Here is a 22,300-nt window from a genome sequence, read left to right on the forward strand (position 1 = left end):
GGGTCCTGAAGGGCTAAGGAAGAAGCAGAGATGCGCACCCAGGCTTGGCAGGAAGAAGGGGGTCAACGGCTGCTGTGCCATCCACAAGGCACCCCCTACCTCACTCTGCAGGGCGTGAGCTTTCTTGGCCCAGGCCATTTTCAGGTCCTCAGGCAGCGCCGTGAACTTGTGGCACCGTATCCTGTAGTCGTGGTCGCTGGCTAGGGCCTGGGCCTTCCTGGCATGGACCAGGTGCACCATGTCCATGGGGAGGTGGCACTGGGCTTGGCTGCCGACCGCCTCCCTCCTGTACTGATGCTCGCTCTGCAGCTGGCCCATGCGCTGGCAGTGCTGGAGCCGGGGGTCATCGCTCAGGCTCCGGGCCCCGATCAGCCTCCCTCGTTCCTTCACAAAGTCATGTCTGTAGAGAAACTGCAAGGGAGGCCCAGCCGGTCAGGGGCTGGCATTCGACCTGTTTAAGTTCCACCTGCGCGTTTTCACTGCAGACTCTAGAAAAATCACCTGTTCTCACACAACGACGTGATGATTATAAGAAAAACCAGAGTGAGGTTGGCCTGAGAACATGCTCCCTCCCTGGGGGACGAACAATTAAAACACCGCTTCGTTCTTCCTATCTAATTAAAACCAGATCCTCAGAACCAAAGGAAGGGCCCCACTGCCCCTACGCGTCCTATGGCCAAAAGGAATTTATCAAAAAGGGTAAAAGAGAAACTCGTGCTTTATCCGTTTGCACTTGGCAAAACATTAAACCCAAAAGACAGGATCCATTTATTTGAAGTCCACATTTTCTGTGATTTGTTTGTGGGAAAGAGAAAGTCACCTTCATGTCCCAAAGCTATGGACGCTATCGACAGAGTGGCTGAAACACTGCTGGCAAATCGTAACGCCAACGTGTGCAACGCCAGACAGCCCAGAGGGAGATGCGCTGGGGCTGTATCACAATTTCCATCACAAGCACTCTTCCTAATTCTGGGTGGAGTCAGAAAACAGGCAGTTCAAGGATTGCAGGGGGATCGTTGCCTAAGCATTGCAACTAGCTATAAAACGTCACCTCGCGCTTGCTGGAGACCTTGGCCTGAACTGAGCTTCTGATTAACAAAGCCTTTCTTTCCTTCCCTCTGTCAAAGTCTCATTCGTAACTAATATATTCTGCAGATGACATCCTGTCTCACACGGTGAGAGATTTGCTTTAATTCAGGAAAATCAGCCATAGACCCTGTTTTACATGAAGTTAACAGAAATTAGGCAAGAGAGAAGGTCACATCATTCAACTCACATCACTGGCTATGTCTCCAGAGACCCGGGCCGCCTGGAAGGGGATGGCGTCTATTGTCAGCTTGTAGCCTTGAGCACGGAGATTACGCCAAGACTCCTTGTACTTCGCCTGCAGTAGGAACACATGTAGATTGTCTTTAAAAAAAAAAAAATTACATGACTTGACGAACAAAGGCTACCCCTTTCATTTGTAGTACAGTGTTCTAGAATCGATTTCTGACAAGCGAAAGCTTTCTATTTTGCAAAGAAAATCTCATTAGCACACACGCTGTCGTGGGCTCTGACACATATGTACTCAGCGCATTTGTGAAAAGGTATATTTAACAGGAGCACCTAAAAGACACATTTTTTAAAGTTTCTGTAAATGCCAGCAGGGTCACCGTCAGATCCCCTCTCGGACACAGACATACGTGGCTTTGCAGCGTACAAGAGAGGCTTACGTCACTAAGATTGGCTGCATTTGTCTTCGCCTGGACAAACTCAGGCAGACCCAGCGTCATTGTGTACTGGTGTCTCGCATCCTCTCCCGCTGCTTTATAGAGGCGCTGGGCAAAAAAAAAGAAAACAAAAAGCAAGAAGGTAAGTGCTGTGCATCTCTGCAGGGCTGGAGGTCCCTCGTTTGCAACTGGGAAATACATTTGTAAAAGCCCATTCACTGTGTCACGGAGAAGATGTTCCTTTCAATAAAGACAATTCATGAATCAGATGGACTGATATAAAAGGAACATGTAAGCAACTGCAAGTTGCTTTTAGTGAGGTTCAGGGCGTGTTACCCCAAAATATGGTACCTTGGCATATTGAATATTTTAAGCGGAAGGAATTTGAGAAATGCAGGTGTTGGAAGAATGCCCTCTGACTTTCTCCCCTGAAGAAAGTCATAACCCCCTCCCGTGAGGGGTGCCCTCCCCACACCCAGAGGCGAGGAGCATCCCATCTCTGAAGATGGCAGGACGCAGAGAGGAATCTGAGCAAACGGCCTTGCTAAGTTCTCCCCAGTCTACTACTCTTTCGTCCTGTCACATTTTTCCACGACTTTCCACTCTTCCTCAAACCTAGTATAAAAACAATCAGGGTTAACCATTTCTTCTGGTCTTCATTTCCTTACGAAGGCTCCCGTATCCCACAAAGCTTATATTAAATAAATGTGTCTGCTTTCCTTTGGTTCATCTGTCTTTTGTCACAGAGCCACAGCTGAGAACCTAAGACGGGTAAAGGAAAAGGTACTTTTCCCTCCTGTACACTTGCTCAATAATAGGCCGAGGAAAGAAAAACACATTTAGGAACACTATCGAGGTGCTTCCCATTGCAGACTTCTTCCTTGAGGACTCCGTGTAAAGACGATACTAAGACCTGGGAAATTTAGGAAAAGCTCTGCTTAGGGGAACGGAGGTTCCCAAACCCTGGTCTGCAGCCTTTACTAAAGCCCCAGGATCCTTCCATGGCGAACTCATGTCGATGCTGCTCTCAGTGGCCTCAGTCGGTACAAAAACATCTCTGTTCTCGTGATAGAAATGGGTCTGCGGTCACTGAGTCCTCCGAAGCCAGAGGTCATCCTAAGAGGCACTGTTACCCCGCAGCCCCCAGCTCACAAGGCAGGCAGGAAAGGCTCAACAGACACTCAAAACTGACACCATCACTACAGAAGCCCTTTGGACTTTCTTATCCCAAGCTGCCTTTTCTTACCCTTGAACTTGGGGTGAGAGTGGGACCTAATAGTATAAATTGCCAAATCTCAACTGACTTGTAAAAGTTAGAGTCAGAAGGAGAATCTTAAACTAAAGATAATGCAAAATTTAATTCTCTGCCAAGCTAACTTTCTATTTCAAATCTGTAAGAGAGCCACTAAGAAGAAGGGAAACCAAAAAGACTGGAATGACGATTTTATGTAATAAGATTCCTTCCCTTGTGTCGCCCTCTGTTAGAAATACTAAAGTGTGAATGGGTGAACGGTGAGTGAGAAGAGGAGGTAGAAATTCCAGAAGTCTGACAAACACCGTGCTATCGGACTGTCCTTGGATAACCACAAATCCGCCCTATAATAATCATTAGAATGACAATATAAAAGTGGTTCGCCAATATTTGAATGAATGACAGAACAGAACAGTGCTTCTCAAACTTTAAAGTGCAAAGAAAACACCTGAGCATCTTGTTAAATGACATATGGATTCAGTGGGCCTGGGGTGGGGCCTGAGCTTGGGGATTTCTAACAAGCTCCCAGGAGAGGCTGGTGCTGCTGGTCTGTGACTGCACTTAGGGGACGAGACTGTAGACTTGATCAGATTTCACACTGGGCCTCTTTCCTTCTGGAAAGTGTTTAGGCTCCATAAAACAATGTTCTTTTCTTTTTCTTTTTCTTTCCTTTTTTTTTTGCTGAGGAAGATTGGCCCTGAGCTAGCATCTGTCACCAATCCTCCTTTTGCTTGAGGAAGAGTCACCCTGAGCTAACATCTGTTGCAAATCTTCCTCTATTTTGTAAGTGGGCCACCACCACAGAATGGCCGCCAACCAGGGATGTAGGTCTGTGCCTGGGAACCGAACCCTGGCTGCCAAAGTGGAGCATGCCAAACTTAACCAAACTTAACCACTAGGCCACTAGGGCTGGCCCGTGACGTGCTTTTCTTTCCAAAGTTCCATGTGAACACCCATGCTTTCCCCCAACCCCCAACCCCACAAATATTCACACATATTTTTAACAATCCGATAGGAGTTCTTACAAGCCCCTTCCAAAGCCATCAGGAGATTTTACCTCGTTCGTAATCTGGTTGCTGAGTTTTGCATGAAGGAGGCTGGGAGTGTCTGTCACAGCCGTGTACTTGAACGACTGGGGATGCTGACGGTATTTACTCTGGATCCGCACACAAGAGGGAACAAGAAGACTCGGTGAGGTACAAAACCAGAAGAAGAACCAGGCCTTCAAGCATTAGTTATGAAACCTCACTTGGCAAAGGCTGCTAGTTTGTCACTCGGAACCCAGCCCGTCACCCGCCCTTGTGACCTCAGAACTCAAGGGGATGAAGACGCAGGGGCGAACACAGGATGACTGAATCGGATGCTTGTCAACAGGAAAAGAAGATCCGGTCCTTTGCCACGAACGTGAACACGACTATTGTAAATTTGAGTTTCGCTCTCGACCTCTGTTCTCTGGAGACCCAGGGCTGCTCAGCTTCAGGGGTGCACCAGAAACCAAGGTGCAGCTTTGAAAATACAGCTGCCTGCACCCCACCCCGGGAGACTGGGACTCAGTAACTCATCAGCGGGCCCAGGCCTCCGTATTTTTTTTTTAAAGCTCCAAAGGGGATTCTGATGTACCACTAGGCTTAAAAACGCCCACTCCCGAGATTTCACTGGAAAAGGAAAGCACAGAGCTAAAACTAAACGCCCACAGGGAAGCCAATCCTGCTTCCTCAGGGCTCCTAGTCAGCACGTGAGCCCATCTGATGCTCCCGGGCTGGCCGCTGACAGACTGGTACTTCCAGTGCCTTCCATCATGCCTCCTCTCCTTGCATCTACTGTGAACGGAAGTCTAGAGCCCTCTCAGGGGTGAGCAAGATTCCTTGGGAGGTCAGAGAGCTTAAAATTCTAGATTTCTGTATTTTTAACCAAGAAATTATCACCAAGCTTAGAGCAACCATTTCAGATACAGCCATCGGAGAAGCACAGTGCTTAGATTAGTGCTAATCCTCACATAAGCTAAATGTGAGAGGTACGAGTATCACCATTTGATTGATTAAGAAGTTGAAGCTCAGAAAAGGCAGGTGACTGGCTTGAGGTCACACAGCAAATGAGGGCTGGACTGGAATTTCAGTCTCCATTTGTTGGTTTCCAAAGCCAACACTGCATTGTACCACAGGGCCACTTCAAAGGGACTCTAGGAAAGTACATCTTATGAGCCACTGATTCATTCTTATATGTTAATAGAGGAACTGACTCGCTATCTGCAAAACTGTCTCAAATGGCATCTCGTCTGCATGGAGATCGAGTAAGAAGAGAGGCTGGGCGAGAAGAGAGTCCAAGGCCAACAGTGTAACGTCTAACTCTCTTCAGCAATAAGAAACAAGCTATTGGCTGTGCAACAACCTCCATGGAGGAAAGACACGGGACACCCACCACCCCCTGCAGGGTCCCCGTTACCTCGCTGATGAGCTCCGACGCTTTCTTTCTCCCTTCAATCTCCAACGTGCCTGGAATGACACAGGCAACACCTCGCATGAAGTTCAGGTCCGAGCGGTACAAATTCTACAAGCAACAACACAGAGAATCAGAAAAGCCAAATTCACGGCACAAGGAAGCAAGGAGAAGCTGGAGGACCCACGACAGGCCAGCATCGTCATTGGAACTTAAGGCCGAGCCGGTCTCTCCAGATGCATCACAGTCAGCACACGCAAACTGCTTCTTAGTAAATGCTCATTAGGGAAACAAAAATGTGGGTCAGAAGGAAATAATTCTGCTGTCACTTGTCTCAGTAGCTGTTTGAAGGACGCGAGGCGGATTTTTATGCTAATGCGGGCTATCAAAAAATAAACGCTGGAGCGCATTGCGGTTAGAAAGTCAGCTGTCTCGGGGCAAATGTGGAAACGGTTTAATAGGTCTTCTAAAACAAAACCCAGCAGCAGAGGGTGGCATTAATTAATTATGGGTTAAGAAAGGACTAATAAATGAATCCGGAATAATCTGGCAAAAGCTTGTCTGAGTCTGTGCGGATGGGGGCGAGTGTATGTACCTAAGTGATTTGGGCTGACAGTTTAAAGGTCCCCAAGTTCATTCCCCTTCAGCCACCAAGGCACCCCCTGGGCGTGCTCCCTTCCAGTCGCTATCAGACAACAGGCAGGGCAAACGAGGGTTCTGCTCTAGTGACAACGGGCCCCCGAGCCGAGCGTGGTGGGTCCCCACTCCTCCAGCTGCTCTCAGGTTCCTGACAGTTTCTGTCATTCAGTAAATGCTGTACACAGGTGTAAAAGTCAAACAGATAACAGACACCCAGGACTGAGCTCCGCTCAGCTCGCAGGCACTGCCAAACCAGGAGGCAGGCTCTGTGCGGTGCTTGCTTCTCCAACACAGGCCCATTACTTGCAAATTGCACAGTATGGAAACCCAGCAAGCTGGGAAACAAGGTGAGCACCAAACAAGCGGTTGCTGCAGGTTGGGAAGAGACAGCCTGTATCCCTGGGAGTGAGGAAATCCTTAATGCTCCCCACCCTCCCGGGCCTGCCTGCTTCAGAAAACAGGCTGCACGAGCTAGAAATGCACATCAGAGGGCCTGAAGGCCCCCAGGACTCCTTGAGAGGACCCAGGAAAGGCCTTGGGGGCCCTGACTTCCCTGTCCTCCCAGACACCCTCCTCTGCCCGAAGTGGGTCGGTTGCAAAGGGGCTCTGAGCAGCACCCCCCGCCCGGAGATCTTAGGCCTCCTCGGGAGATGAGTGGCTTGGGAACATATGCAGCACCGAGAGGAACCCCCAGTCCAATCTGAGGCCAGAAGCAATCCCACTGCCCAATCCTGAATGTGCAAAACTGTGAACGTTGAGGGCATCTTCGTCAGTCACCATCTAAGTTCAAGTCACCCCCCTTTCTCATTCATAGGTGTGTGATCTTGGAGAAGCTACGTAATTTCTTGAGCCTCACTACAATTTCTTTGTAAAATGGGCACAAACTACCAATATAGGGTTCCTCTGAGGATTAAATGTGATAATGCATGAACGCGCAATGCTTAGAATTCAGCAGAAATAATCAATGGTTGTTATTATTATTAGATCTGTGCAATTGTGCTTGTTAAGAGCTAGGCAGGGACATGGGTGCAGTGTTTCAAAGGGAACCCCAGGTTTAGGACTCCTCACTTCGGAGCCCCCCACTGAGCCAACAGGAGCTGGCAGGTCCCTGCCTCATGGTGGTATCTGAGAGGAAGGGGCCCTGAGAGAGAGGCCGATCCTCCTTACCTCGCTTTGCAACTTGTGAGCTTTCTTGGCACAGCTGAGCCTCAGGTCTTCCGCCAAGGAAGTGTACTGGGGGAGCGGATGTCTGTAGTCCTGGTCGCTGGCCAGGCTCTGAGCCTTCTTGGCATGCACCAGGGTTACCATGTCCAACGGCAGATGGAACTGCGCCTTTGAGTGTTCAAAGCCTTTCTTGTAATTCACCTAGAGGGGCAGACAGATCAACAGCGGCTATTTCAAAGCCACCATTTGCATCAGGACCATCAGGGAGAGCAACTGCATTGCAATTGTCCCAGGTAAGCCTGGGGGACGGTCTTGGCAGGGCCAGTGCTCCTTTCGTGCAGGGACTAGCTTAATAACCAGGACTGGTCTCCAGGTCCTGACACTCACACCCCAGCCCGGGGAGGTCATTGATTTGGATGAAGAAGGCCCATGGTTCCCCAGTCGGGAAAAATACGGAAGTGCAAGGGACAGATATAATGTCAAGGATTCCCTTGAACAAGTCTTTAGACCTTCCCGTTTTCCAGAAGCCAGAGGATTCATGGCTAACCTGCACCCTGCCACCATAGTTTCTTCCCATCACCCTCTCAAGTTCAGATTTTAGACACCAGGGTGTCTCCTCTCAAGCTAGTGTATGAAGAGCTTTCTCAAAGCATCAGATGACCTCCGAGGAAATCCGGGAGCCGGGAGCAGGGGAGCGATACTTGGAAAGCCAGTTCTGAACGATGGGGATTCCCAAGAGCCCAACATGCATCGTGAGGGAGGACGGGAGAGGCCCATTTCCAGACCACAAGCTCCACTACAGACCTTAGAGGAGCTGTCTGAAGGTCTATGAAGCACACTCCAGGCTATCTGGGGAGTCAGATGCATACTCTCCACCTCTTCCTCCTCCATCCATCCTTCCCATTGCCTTCCTGAAACCCCAGCCACTCCTCCCTAATCTCCCACTCCCATCTCTGCTGATCCTCCCCTCGCCCCCAGCATAAAGCCAAGGACAATTCACGTCTAACCCCCTACTCTTAGGTCAGCACCCCAGGACAGAAAGTGGGAAAAAACGTTAGAAACAAGGAAACTGAGGCAGAGAACAAAACGACAGAGAACACATGAAACTATGAAAAGAGCAAGAGATGTAGAGCTGGCTCCATGTCCTGGCTCTGTCCCTTTCTAGCTGACCTTAAGTTAGGGACTGGGCCACTTGGTCTAAGTATTCTCATCGGTAAACCAGGATGACCAACAAGATGAAGTTCCGAGAGATAGTTTGATGGCTAAATGGGACATTGCATGTAAAAGCATTTGGTCCTCTGTAACATGTTGGACACATTAGATTTCATCACTACCATTAGCCAACTCACATGTGTGCAAGAGGACAGTGTATTATACACACGTGTGCCAGCATTCAGAGGGTTGAAATCAAGGGTTACAAACTCAGATGCCTCCAGAAGCCAGACAGGGAGCATAGATGACTAAAGGAGGAAGCAGGGGAGGAGGGGGCGGCTGCACAACCAGGGCAGCACAGATCCCTTCGAAATGGAGCTCTCGGTAACGAACTTCAACTGTAGCCTTGAGGAATCCAAGTCTGGCTTCTGGCCAGAAGTCTAAAACTTCTGCATAAAATTTTCCATTTTTAAGGGTTTGCAATTCATTCACTCTGTAGACCAAAACACTTCTGCAGTCCAAATCCAGCCCACAGGTCCCCATCTGTGGCCACTGGGCAAAATCATAGAATGTCCAGCCCGGAAGGGAGCTAAGGGGTCCATGAACCTGACCTCTCACTCGACCGAGGAAGACGCTGGAGCCCAGAGAGGCCAGTGGACCTGACAATGCCACACAGCCAGTTCGGACAGAGCCGCTCCCCACAACCAGAAAGGACAAACGACATTGTTAGGTGGGGGGCTCCCAGCTCTGTGGCATTTTCTCCCACTTACTTCACTCTGCAGCGAGCTCGCATACACGGAATGCGCGAGGCTGATATCATCTTCCAAGCTCCGGGAGCCGAGCATCTGCCCTTTCATTTTCTCAAATGCCTCTTTGTATTTGTACTAAAGGGAGAGAGAGCAGGAGAGAGTAACGGCTCAGGGACAAGGGACACGGAATGGAAGAGGTGGGTATTGGGCGAAAATGTTTTGTTCTTTTGACAGTAACTGGGTGAGTTAAAAGAAAACGCACAGGAGTCGTCAAAAGGCCCGTTCTTTCATATGCAAGACTCCCAATGACTAAAGGGCTGGATATGAAATGGCAGGACGTGTTAGCACTCGGGCGGCCCACGCTGGAAGAAGGTGGGTGCATTGTTAACGGTCTCTTCACATCGACTCGCTTTAGGAAAACGCTTGGTGGCAGGTGCATTTCATCTGCCCAGGGTCCATATTTACAGTCCAGCATCTGGCTTTGTACTGTGGCTAGGGGATTTTTTGTTGAAACGTATGTTCTTTTCCACTGGTCATTATCTGATTGCCCTAACAGTTGGGAGAGGAGAAGATATTATCCACAGGCAAAAGAAGGCAGGGGTTAGGGGCGAGAGGAACAAAAATTGGTCAGTGTCAAACATTGCCACTGTAATGGAGGTGGATGCTCACATCACTTATGATTTCACCAGAAGCCTTTGCTGCCTGGAATGGAATGGCATCCAATCTCAGTTTATACCCGCCGTCTCGAAGTTTGCTCCAGGACTCCTTATAACGTGTCTGTTGGGAAGATGCGCACAAATAAAGACCCTCATGTGACCTGGCGGTTTCCTAAACTCCCATGACCAGAATGGAAACCTGGTTTGTTGTGGGGTTTTTCCTCCAGTTGGAGTTAGCGATCACTGTGGCTTAGCAAAAACCAACTGAGAGCCGGATCCTGCCTCATGCCCACCCTTGGAGGGGACAGTCCTGGGGGTCAGGGTTAAAAAGCAAGAGCTCTGGAGACCCAGAGAACCAGACTGCCCTGAGCAGCAAGCTGATTGGAAGAAGGAGGCATGAGGCTGTATTTGCACAGCTCTTTATGCCAGATGAAGAGAACTCAACTGTCTCTATCCTCAACTGTCTCTATCAGAGAGCAAGAAAGCAGGGAGCTGATGGAGGTTGTGGAGGGGAGGAGTCACGTCCCCCAGGGCTCTCCTTGGCAGGGCCGCCAGATATACTCACCAAAATATTCTGATGCTCCCATATCTCAGTCCCTCAGCACAAATGCCCTTTGCACTGAGGCAGTTTTCCCAGTCTCATTCTCATAAATGAGCTTGACTCTTCTGCAGGACCGGCTACCTAATTTGCAGGGCCCAGTGCAAATGAAAATGTGGGACCCCCCCCCCCGTTCAAAAATATTACAAATTTCAAGATGGTGACAGTAGAGCATTAAAACAAGCTCTGGGCCCTTCTGAGCAGAGGATGCTGTGCAACAGCACAGGTGCCCTGATCTCCCGTAATTCAAACGTGCCCCTCCCCACCAGCCTCACCTCGCTGATATTCATGGCATTCAGCTTGGCCAGCAGGACTTCTGGGAGGTCGGCTGTCTGTGTGTAATGATGCTTTATGCTTTCTCCTTGTTCCTTGTATAATCTCTGTGGATGCAGAGAGGTTTTGCATTAAACCCAGAAGCTTCCCCCACGCTGCCATCAGCTAAGTTACACTCCAGGAGCCAAGGGCGCTGCCGCTGCCACCTCCCCATAGAGACAGGACCCCGGGCGCTCTGCCTCCACCTCTGTTTCACAGCTAGTGTGGTGACATGCGCCTCATTCTCTCCCAGCTTCTGTTTCCCCGCTCAGAACATGACAGGCTGAAACTTTCCTCTCAGTTAACATTCCACTTGTAGCCTACTGCTGAGATGGGTGTCAAATGAGAAAATGAGGTCTAGCGAACATCTGGTAATTTTGTTATTAACTATAAGCTATGAGAGGGCATCAAAATTCAGAAGGCAGGAGAGAAGATGGCTCTGCCACAGGGGAGGTTTTCCCTGGACCTACTTCAAATCCTCATCCCGTCCCCCCATCTCAAGGATTCTTGTGCTAATAAATGTCCCCCGGGCGGGTCTGGGGACCCGGAACTCTGACTGGGGCTTATGATATCCCAGTTCTTAGCAATAATACATGGAGCTGGCATCAACCACCAGAGAAAGTTTCTAAACCGGGCTTTTCCATCCCAAATCTTATTAGATGTGTCCAAGTTTCTACGTATCACAGCAGTGCCCCCTAGAGTTGGTTAGGGTAAGGAAGAAGCAGGTATTGTTTTTCTTTGCACAAAAGTTCGTGTTTCTCAGAATTCAATTTGATTCTGATGGGCTGATTATCGAGAAATTATAAATTCCTAAACCCGTAAGTATGTACATCATCCAAAAACATACTCTGACAGGCACTTGGGACATTTCAGAGTGCCTGGTGAATAAGGTACAACCAGAATAATTTGTTCACTTGGGAAACAAGGGAAAGAATTTTGAAACCCCTCCCTCCAAGGTTTGTAAATTTTCTTCGTGGCAGGTTGAATGGTTTGAAGATATTTTGAAGGTGTGTCTGCCCTTTACAAAGATCTGTGGAATCTCTCAGTATAATCAGGCAAACAGGACTAATTTATGTCCTAAAGTCAATTTTTACAGGACTTCAACATTCAGTTTAGTCTCCAATGAACCCCGTGCTAAGAGGACTAAAGGCCAGATCTCGGTTTCACATTATTAAGGGAATATGGGAAATCACTTGAAAGTTTAGTCTAATATGTAGAAATCAGACCCAAATCATTTTCAAAGTCTTTGGGAAATTCAGAAAGCAAGACTTCCTGCCCTTGAGTCCCAGGAAGCCTTAAGCCTGGCTTCAGTATTCCAATTAACAAGAATTTCACCCAAAAGTTCCAGTTCTGAAAACAACACTTTAAAACAAAAGGAGCAGGGAAAGGCCCCACCACAGACAGATCTTTGAGACACACGAATGAGAAGGGATGAGACAGCGTCGGGGCAGTGGGGTGCTGGAGCCCCACTTGGCATTCTAAGAGCAGTAACACCCCATTTGCATCCTAACGAGGAAGCACCCCCGCTAAGGTGTGCCTCAGCAAAGGACAAGACGCTCCTTCATCCTTAGAACAACAGAAGGAGCAAGCCAAGAACCCCTGGGCTTCAATCGCAGTGTTGAAAGAAGAGCCCACTCTCAGAGTCATAATGTAGATACATTATCACGTACATCCACTGCTTGGGTATAACTAATTCTGGCCTGGACCATCTCCGGAGTGTCTTTAATACTGGTAAACTTCAAAGCATCCGGATGCTGACGGTACTTCTTCTGTTGAGCAGAAAAAGATCAAAGCTGTGAATTTTGTGCTGCGCTTTCATGCCATTTGAAAGAGAAAATCATAGGTTGCTTGAGATTAGAGTGAATTTGTGAACATAATTATTATTCAGCTTCCTCCATCTTTATATCCTAGGTGCCTTGGGGTTAATATTTGTTTCAATTTAAGAATAACCTCATGTCAATTAACATTAAAGTATTTCTACCTGGTGCAAAGAAAACATCTCAAAATTAGGTTATACCAGTAAAATACTGTGGGATACACACTTAGGAAAGAATTCTTCTTATAGGCTTCAAATACTGTCTCGCAGTTGTTTACATACCTTAGTTTGGGTCTCCCAAGCAAGAGAGAACAGTCATAGTTACGTTTATCAATTGAAGCTTTCTATTTTCCTTTTACAAAAATACTTAGCAGAGAATATCACAGTCAAAACCCCCGCAATTAATAGTCAGTGATTGTATACTATCCAATCATTTTAGAATCCAGTTCAGTTAACACACACATTAATTCTTTAAAATGTTACAATAACAAGCAAAAGGGTGCTAGTATTGAAAGGAGTTATCACAATTCGAAAGACACTGAAAAAAATTACAAAAAATTCAAATGCTGGCAAAGACCTAGATGCGCAATTCTGACTCTCACACTCACACTTAAATTAATTTCTGGCTATTTTTTAAAATCAAAGTACATTTCCAGGAGACTAGAACAGTTGCTATCTTAATGGAATTATGAAGTGTAGCTTTTCTCAAATCAAATAATTATTTTATAAACACTTCTTCATTTATTGGGTTGGATTTTTGTATAGTGGGTTGTCTTAAGAAGATACAGATCAATATCCAACCAAATGTGGCCCATCACCTGTTTTTGTAAATAAAGTTTTATTGGAACACAACCATGCTTATTCATTTATGTGTTGTCTCCGGCTGCTTTCATGCTACAATGGCAGAGTTGAGTAGTTGCAAGAGACACCATGTGACCCACAAAGCCGAAAATATTTACTATCTGGTCCTTTACAAAAAATGTTTGCTGACACTTGATTTAATTGATAGGCGTGTATGCATTTGTCACTCTTTCATCAGTGCCTGGCATTCTGTCGGAAAATTAAGAGGTCAGCTAATTTGACACTAAACTGGAAACATGCCAAACGGAAATGAGACGCTTGGGAAAAGTTGCTAAAAGATGTCTTGCCTTTCTGAAGTTTGAGGATGGGGATGAAGCATGGAAGATAAGCAAATTTGTTGAGTAAGTTTGTAAAATGAGGTGGAAAATTAAGATCACAGTGTGATAAATGGTTCTAGAAAGATCCGTTGGCTGCCAGACTTAGATGCACGAAGGAGTCATCTTGAAGTCTCAGTTATGTGTTTGATGGTCCTTATTCTTCATGTCCTATTCTGAGTGGGCCCCATATTGAGAGTTTGGGATCATGAATCCTCAAACTTCAGTGTTTACTCCTGTGAGTTTCTCATGTTCATCCTCCTAAGAGAGCCTTTCCTTAATTAGACTGAACTCCCTGGGGCAGTACAGTCTCCACTGGGCTCCCAAGGTCTTCTGAGCCTTGAGTTTTGACTAACCTTCCTAAAAATTAGGCCAGTCTCGGAGAGGCCACTTTTGAAATCAGCTCTGCAACGTGTCAGGTGACCAGAACACTCTCCCATGGGAAAATACCAATGCTGGGCAGGTGTGTTTGAAAAAGCAACGTAGGCGTCTGTCTAACTATACATTCAGTAAGAAAGTCTCCACCTGGAACCAAAACAAGGTTCCAGGTGGCTCATCGCCAAGGCTGAAGTCTTCTGGGGCTATGGCCATTATGGTCTCCTCCCTACCCAGAAAAGTCCAGGAAGACCAGGCTACTCTGAAGGCAACTAAACAGATGCTCACTTGCCTCTGAGCAAGTCCCTCCCCAAACAGACATGAACACAGGGGGATGTGGGTTGTTCGAGGGTGTGCAGCCTCTGTGTGAACATGAGCCAACACCAACTCCCTGGGGTGTCGAGGCCAGTGGTTCTCCACCTTTTGTCAATGTCTGGAGACATTTTTGGTTGTCACAACTGGGCAGAAAGTGCTGCTGGCATCCAGTGGGTGGAGGTCAGGGATGCTGGCAAACATCCTGCAAGGCCCAGGACAGCCCCCACAACAAAGAATTATCAAAATATCAATAGTGCTGAGGCTGAGAAACCCTGATCCAGTCTCTAAAACATCTGCCCAATGAGACGCTCCAAAAATGTGAGGAAATGTCTCTTTTTATAAGCCGTAATGCCTCTGGGTCCAGCTAGGGTGGCTACAAGTAGACAGGAGTGAGATTTAAATAGAAGCGAGACTCCCAACAAGGAAGCACCGTGTCACATGTCCACCACCACGTGAATATTCAAAAGCTGTTTACACTGTGGCAGAAAAAGAGAGAGAAATTTGCGTAAAGTCACAAAAGGGCTTTCGGGGTGCAATCAATGTATCTTTTCATCATCTCTCCCATGTTGCATCATTAAAAAGGTAAGTTGGTGGGTAGCAATTGAGCTGCGTTTGATTGTCATTATTATTCATAATATCATTTGTCATCCACTTTGTTTTTGCCAGGGCTCTATGGGCCCCCACTGGTGTGTGTTTGGTATGTGGTTTCCCTCTAATTACCAGCCCTAGTCTGGGTTTTGAGGCCTTTCATGTAGCTTTGCCTTTTTCTTTGCCTTTTGAGGGGAAATTATTTTAATTTTATACAGAAATGCCGCGCCTAATGCAGCCAGGCCTGTTGCACGCTGTCGGGAAATCTCACCTCGCTAATGAGTTCTCCTGCCTTCTTCGCCTGCTCCACATTTAATGACCCGGTGGCGACCCAGCCCGTGCCTTTCATCCACTTCACATCTGCCCTGTATTGGTTCTGACAAAGGAGAAAGAAAAAAAAGCGGGCCATTGTTGGTGCACAGACATTTAAAGGGCTATTAACGGCTCCCCAATGTAGCCTTGGTGCCAGCTGAGCCAAATTAGATGCCACTTTTGTCTTACCCATTTCTGCACAGTCACAAGTAGGGCTCCAAAATGTAAATTAATTTCCCCTTTAATTGGCGCCGTCGGCCGCTGGCGGCCTCGGCCACGCCCAGCACCACTGGGGGCAGAGCGGGAGGGGCGGACCCGCCTTGTCCCTCGTTATAGCCTCACTCTGCCTCGGCAAGAGGAGCGTCCTCATTGTCTGCTTTCCCCGTTTTCTTGTTTAAAACGACATGCAGGGGAGAAGAAAATGAGAATTCACAACAGAACCCAGGTGGGGAGCTATTTGTGGGAATTTCACAAGCCATCCAGGCTTCCCGCGGTGCCCATGCCTTCCTACCACCTCGATGCAGGTGCCAGGCGGGGGTAGTTCTCATTTCTTTACTTGCCACTGAAGAAGTCATTTTAATGGAAAGCCATGTAAATGGACACTTCTCTAAAACTGGCATATCACCTGTCTATCCTGAAACAGCCTGACCTGGAAGGGTGTGTCTACACTGCGCCCACGCACCGCCCCGTGGAACAGTCTGGCTGCCCCAACCTGCCTTCTCAGTTCACCCACTTTCTTGTGTAAGAGTCAACAGAAGACAGAGGAAAACAGCACCAGGTTGTAAGATTAGCGAGCTGCTCATTCTAGAAATGGGGTTCCTAAAGTTGGTGCCGTCTCAGAGATGTTCTCCCAGGGCAGGTCGCTGTTAAGAATGTTACAAATATATTTCCCCCCGGCAATGAAAAGAAACATGGAAAACATATGTAGATCAGAATTCCAAGAAGAGAAAAGTAGCTTTATGATTTTCTGTTTGGTAGGATAGCATCTAAAATGGGCATAATTTGAATGAAAGTTAAACCACCAGGAAGGTAAAATGTTTCCCCTTAGGGATCCAGAAACAGGTATGTCAAAGTATAAATTGTTGTCTTGAGGGCTTGGGGAAAACTTGCACCGACACTAGCACACACACACGCATGCACAGGCAGAGCTTACGTCACTCTGTAGACCGTAGGCCTTCTTGGCCCATTCTACTTTCATGTCGGTGGGCAAAGCCGTGAAGTGATGCGACGCCGTCTTGTAGCCTATGTCTGTGGCTAAATGCTGAGCCTTGCGGGCGTGCGCAAGGTGGATCATGTCCAGGGAGACGTGGCACTGGGCTTTGGTGTCTTCGAATCCCCTCCTGTACTCCAGTTCACTCTGCAGCTTAGACATGTGCAGCAAGTGGCTCATCTGCGAATCTCCCTGGGCACCCTTTGCCCCAATGAGCTTCCCTCTGGACCTCTCATAGTCCTCCTTGTACTTTACCTAAATGGAGGAAGAGAGCAGGGAGGTTAGAATCTCCTACAGGAATTGTTAAATTTCAAACCACAGGCATGCATGAAAGGTAAAACAAAGCCATACAACAGAATCCTATTAGAATTAGTGTCATAACAACTTTGCCTCCTTTGAACAACTGATATATTTCCTAACATCAAACAGGGAAATAAAATATTATTACTCATTATTTCCTTTTTCACCTCAGCTGCCAGAAAGCTCAGAGTTAAACTGAAGGGTCAGCTATAGGACAGTCTCCTCCCAATTTCTGGTGAAATTCCATCTTTTGTCTAAGTTATTTGAGATCACTTCCTGGATTTATTTTTAAGTATCCTATTACTTTCATAAAAGCCACTTTGAAATTCTTTTTGGTAATAGTGAGGACATTATAAATAAAAAGTAGTTATGAAATGAAAAAGACACAGAATATCCAAAATATAATTGCTGTTTGAGAAAGGAGCTCAAATTAAAGAATGACTGGGGTAGATATAAATATTTAGGAGATGGGGAGCAAAAGGCAGCATACTGACCTGAAAAAAAAAACCCACTAGGCCAAGAGTAATGAGGATCATAACAAAGAATAAATATGGAAATGCTCTATAAACTGGAAAAGGATACCACTGTGCGGCATCATTCTCAACCTTATCCTTGCTGTGGCCAGCAGGAGACTCGGGCTCTGCTCTTATCTCTGCCAACGACAGCAGCAGCAGTATCAACATCAGCCACCATTTACTGAACACTTCTTATGAACCAGGCATGGCATAACCTGTGCCACTGAAAGTGCATCTGCAGATCGGCTGGTTTGTAAAATGGTACCCGTTGGTGAGAGAAGGAGCTTGTGGAAGAATGTAAATCAACCACATCACCAGGCCACTGTTTAGTTCAGCTGATACCTATATACATTTAGGTCTGTATAATACAGATACAATATAAATATATACACAATAAATAGATATTACATTATATATGTATTGTGTGTGTGTGTACATTTTTTTTTCGAAGTGAGACTTTCTCAGTGAAGGAAGCAGAGTCTGACTTACATGCTGGCCTGGGCTCCTTACCTCACATCAGACTTGCAACAGACTGCACTGGGCTATAGAACACTTAAAATACATCAATTCACTTCATTTCGTCGTAACCACTTTGCAATTCCCAATTTACCAATGCGTTAACTGAGATTTCGAAAGGTTGAACAACCTGCCTGAAGTCACAACGCTAGTAGGTGACGGAGCTGGGATTTTATCCAAGATCTATCTGACCCCAGAGCCTGGACTCCTAACCATTAACAGGCCACAGCATGCTTAGAAAGTCATGGAATGCCCCTGGGCATCGTTTGTCTGTAAAATGAGCGGTTTGGATGACTACTCTTGCTACTTCCACTAATAATAAGTTTCCACTTACCAAAAACCGATATGTGGCAAGCAGTGTGGAAGGCACTTAAGAGGATTATCTTGTTGCAAGGTGGTTATACTTATCTCCATTTTACAGATTAGAACTCTGAGGCTCAGAGAGATTAAGAACCTGCCCAGACCCTTTCCGACCCTCCCAGATGTAAAGGGCGGATTCGCAGTGTCCTGGAGAAGACAGAGATCGACTCACCTCGCTGGCCAGGTCCCTCTTGGCTTTGGCTGCCAGGAAGGCCAAGGAGTCGAGACGCAGCTCAAACCCTTTAGCCTTCTGGTTTTCCCAGCTGCTTTTATACAGTTTCTAAGGGGATTTAGGAGACAAGAAATCATCCTCATGTGAGAGGGCTTTCCTAGACTCTGTAACAACCTCTGTAGGAGGCAAGCACCAACTACATCTTTCCACGGAAACCCTAAGAGCCATAGAAGCCGTGTAACCGCAATACAGACAGGCTTCCTTATTCCTGCCTTAAGGCCTCTTGACACAGGGCTTCTGTCAAAAGAAGCAGCAACTGAACTCCAGAAGCCTTGAAAACTACTAGGAGTCTTCATGGAAGCCTCAGAGACATAGCACTGCACAACACACAGCAACACGTCTGAAAAGTCTGTTCTCTATCTCTGGTCACATACCCCACCCAGCCCAGCAACTGCCCCACCTCCATTCCTTTCTCTTTTTGCCCCCGGCCTCTAGTCCACTTGGGTCTTTTCCTTGCTCCTCCCATTTCCTGTCCTGCTCCCACCTCCAGATTTCACGTACTTTCTTCTGGAAGTCTCCCCTGCCTTTCTGTATGTGAATCAATTTAGCACCTGTAGCTCTTTCTAATTCCCCCCTCTACCCATTAATTGGATCAAGACCCTAGAAGCTGAGTGGAAGACATAAGGAAGGCCCCCTCCTTAGAAGACGGAGAAGGGAAAAGTTGAGACTATGTATGTTTTCGTGTCTAAGAGTAAAGCTACCCTGTGCACATTCCCCCAAGTGCTTTCTGTATATTAGCTCATTGAAGCCTCATGGCAACCCAGTGAGGAAGGGGCTAGTAGTACCCTCATTTTACCAATGGGACAACTGAGAGCAAAGAATTTGCCCAAGGTCACACAGCTAGTAAGTGACAGAACCCAGGATTAAACCCAGGCAGTTGGAGTTAACATCTGAGCTCTTACTCACTCTCCTCTATCAATACTCATGCTGTTTCAACTCCGACCCTGGACCAAGCACTGCCTCCCTACCCCTTCATATGGAGTGGTCCAAGCCTCCCACCAGCTCATTCCTATGAAAGGTTGTCCTTCCCTCCCCCTGAAACACTGGTCAGGAACAAGATCTGCTGGACTAGCTGTGTACAATGACCAGATGTATGAAACCTCAGTTGATGTATCAATATGGCTGGTGGGGTTTGTCAACCAGATGCCTACACACAGGGAAGCAGGGCCCTTGGTTGCCCACTCTCCCTTGCTGTACCTCACTGAGATTGGCAGCGTTGGCTCGGGCCTGTAAGAAGAGAGGCTCGTCTTTGCTGATGCTGTATTGATGGAGAGACTGCTCATTCCCTGCCTTGTAGGCCACCTGTTGGGAGAGAGCACTAGGTCAGGGGCAGGCGGCAGGGGTGGAGGTGGGCGGCATGGCTTGTTTGACTCTTCTGTGACTTGCACGAGAAGTTCTTTACAAAACCAACCAGACCAGATACTGGCTGGCAGGATACGGTAAATGAGGTTAAGGCAGGAGCGGTGATGGGAGAAGGAGAAGCAGCAGCGAGGAGCTGGGAGAAGAATGTGGCCAGGGGACCAACCTGAGAACCTCTCCAAGGTTTTTGTTTTCACACCTTTCCCTTGAGAAGCCATTGACCTTCCCAAGCTGTTCCCATCTACACCATCCACGGCCACAAAAAGGAACCCAGCAGAGGGCTCAGATGAGCACAGACTCCCCACATGGGAAAAGTAAGAAGGTCTCTGCCCCCTGCACCCCTATAATCAATCTTAGTGCATTTGCACATGTTGACACCTGGAAAGTGAACAGTGACCAAAGCATGAGTGAATATCTCCTCCATGAAAACTTCTCTTTCTTGCTCTTTCTCTCTTCCCCCTCCCCACTTGATTTTCCAAACAGTGGCTTTCTGCTGACTCTGAGTTATGTTGATAGCATCCTTTCTTGCAGGTGTACCTGGACCTTTGGGAAGGAAAGCTAGTACTGTCCTGGCCAGACTGTAGCAACTACAGCTCCTGCTCAGTGCAAGAGCAGAGTACACTGATGTGTGAACAATGTATGCGATGCTCATTGTTCTGCCTCCCACATTTGAGCCCAAGTGGGCATGACACACACCCATCCCACAAGCAAATGTTGTCCTCCTCCAAGATAATTCTCTACTGGCTCCAGAATTATGGAGTCTATGACGAGATAGAAGAAGAAAGAAAGAAGAAGAAAGAAGGAACTAGACAATATCGAAAGATAAAAAGGAGTAACATCAGTGGGCATCTATCCTTACCAACCAGGGGAGAAGTGTGGTGGGTGAGCAGGGAGGCCTAGCGTCCAGGTCCCAGAAACAGCCTGGAAGCCTGTGGAAAGCTGAGTGTAGCCTATATAAAGGAAAGGCTCTTTGGTTCCCAGATCGTGTCTGGGCAGCACCTGCTGTTGTCCCTGGAGGTTCCCGGGCCCATGACACAGCAGCTTGGTGGAGAAAGGGCAGCCCAGGACTCACCCCACTCTGCAGCTCCTGGCTCTTCTTGGCATGCTCCATCTGGGAGCTGTCAGCCACACTGGTGAACTTCAGCTCATCCACCCTCTGCCTGTAGTTTTTCTGTTTCCAAAGAAAAGGGACCCCAAAGTATTAGGATCGGATTGCTCCCCACCACACACATGTACACTTTCTATGACCCATTTCTTTTGGGGGAACATTCCAGCTGGTCCTGCAGCTTAAACAAGACCACACAGACATGAGACAGCCTGCTCTGGTGAGCTTGTTTTAGTTGCTCCTACTGAATGGGGACTTGAATTTTCCCCTCAGTAAATCCTATATTTCACCGTGTGCCCTGGGATGTGTTCATTTTATAAATCTAGGTCTGACACAGGAGAGCAAGGTGGAGGGAACTTGGACTTTGCAACCATGAAGACCAAGATCCAAATCTCGCCTCCACCTCTTTCCAGCTTCATGACCTTGGGCACATCACTTAATCACCTGAGCCACTCACACTTCAACTGTACAATGGGGAAAACAATAGAGCTGCCTCACTCTGAGGTGGGGCTGAGGCTTCAATGCCATGCTCTCCATGAGTGGAGTCCTTGGACAGAGTACGCGTTCACTGCTTTAGTCACTTCCGTTATTCATGGTGCCACCACGAATATCCAGGAAGCATCTGCCCTGGATGGGAAACGCCAGGAGCCACAGACAGGAGGCCACTGGTCAGGTGGGATTCACCCTCATAGTGTCTGAGTGTTCCAGATCACTGAGGTCTTGTCCTCATAGTGTCCCCATCTCACAGCCACAAAATCATCGGCAAAGTTTCAAATGTACTAATTCTGTCCCCACATGGGGACTTCTTGTCCTTTCCGGAGGTTAGTTCCTCTGGTTTTTCCACTCGAGTTGCCAAAGTTGATGGGAAAGGAGGCTGCTGAGGATGGCTTGTTGAAGGAAAAGCTTCACAAGGTGGGGAGATCAGAGATGAGCAAATCCCTCAGTATCATCAACAAGAGGGTTATGGATGAACTCAAAATAGGGATTGGAATACTGAAAACTCCAAATTTTCTCCCTTTAAGAAGAAAGAATTCTAGCGAAAATATTCCAAAGAGACTTGTAATTTCCTGTCTACTTCCAGTGTGTTGAATGGTAAAACTCCTTCACCACATAATTGAAGGAAGTCGTATTGCCCTTCCATGCCTGGAAATTCCTGGCCATCCCAGACCCTGCATTGGTCAAATGATAAGTATTTATTGAGGAGCCAAGAATCCACCCTGTACAGGAGTCAATAGGGATGTAAAAAATGCAAAGGAGATGATATCTTGCTGGCCCTTGCGGAGTTTAAAAATTAGTAGGCACAGGAAGTGAGATAGAAACCGATGTTCCTAAGGCTGCATTCATTCCTAAGGCTGGTGAGGCCCCTCACCGCATCCCTATCCAAGACAAATGGGGCTCTGAGAATGGTCTCAAAGAAGCTAAATAATAGGAACCCTAAAGTGTTATGCTCTT

The 22,300-nt window shown here is 47.4% G+C and overlaps 1 protein-coding gene across 5 annotated transcripts in view; it reads right to left on the reverse strand.

The window, feature by feature from the left end:
* Positions 1-22,300, reverse strand: part of NRAP (nebulin related anchoring protein) — a 69,486-nt gene that overhangs the window by 14,504 nt on the left and 32,682 nt on the right. For 4 of the 5 annotated variants that reach the window (XM_046653492.1, XM_046653490.1, XM_046653491.1 and 1 more), the window contains 15 exons: positions 20,816-20,914; positions 19,582-19,686; positions 18,325-18,432; positions 16,405-16,716; positions 15,211-15,315; positions 12,341-12,439; positions 10,634-10,738; positions 9,774-9,881; positions 9,126-9,239; positions 7,207-7,404; positions 5,407-5,511; positions 4,022-4,120; positions 1,716-1,820; positions 1,277-1,384; positions 100-411 (listed from right to left, as the gene is read on the reverse strand). In XM_046653492.1, coding sequence (XP_046509448.1) covers positions 100-411; positions 1,277-1,384; positions 1,716-1,820; positions 4,022-4,120; positions 5,407-5,511; positions 7,207-7,404; positions 9,126-9,239; positions 9,774-9,881; positions 10,634-10,738; positions 12,341-12,439; positions 15,211-15,315; positions 16,405-16,716; positions 18,325-18,432; positions 19,582-19,686; positions 20,816-20,914 — 2,082 coding nt within the window. The remainder of the gene's footprint in view (positions 1-99; positions 412-1,276; positions 1,385-1,715; positions 1,821-4,021; positions 4,121-5,406; positions 5,512-7,206; positions 7,405-9,125; positions 9,240-9,773; positions 9,882-10,633; positions 10,739-12,340; positions 12,440-15,210; positions 15,316-16,404; positions 16,717-18,324; positions 18,433-19,581; positions 19,687-20,815; positions 20,915-22,300) is intronic. The other variant, XM_046653493.1, reaches the window with a different exon arrangement.

Source organism: Equus quagga, chromosome 2, assembly GCF_021613505.1.
Source record: "Equus quagga isolate Etosha38 chromosome 2, UCLA_HA_Equagga_1.0, whole genome shotgun sequence".
NCBI lineage: Eukaryota > Metazoa > Chordata > Mammalia > Perissodactyla > Equidae > Equus > Equus quagga.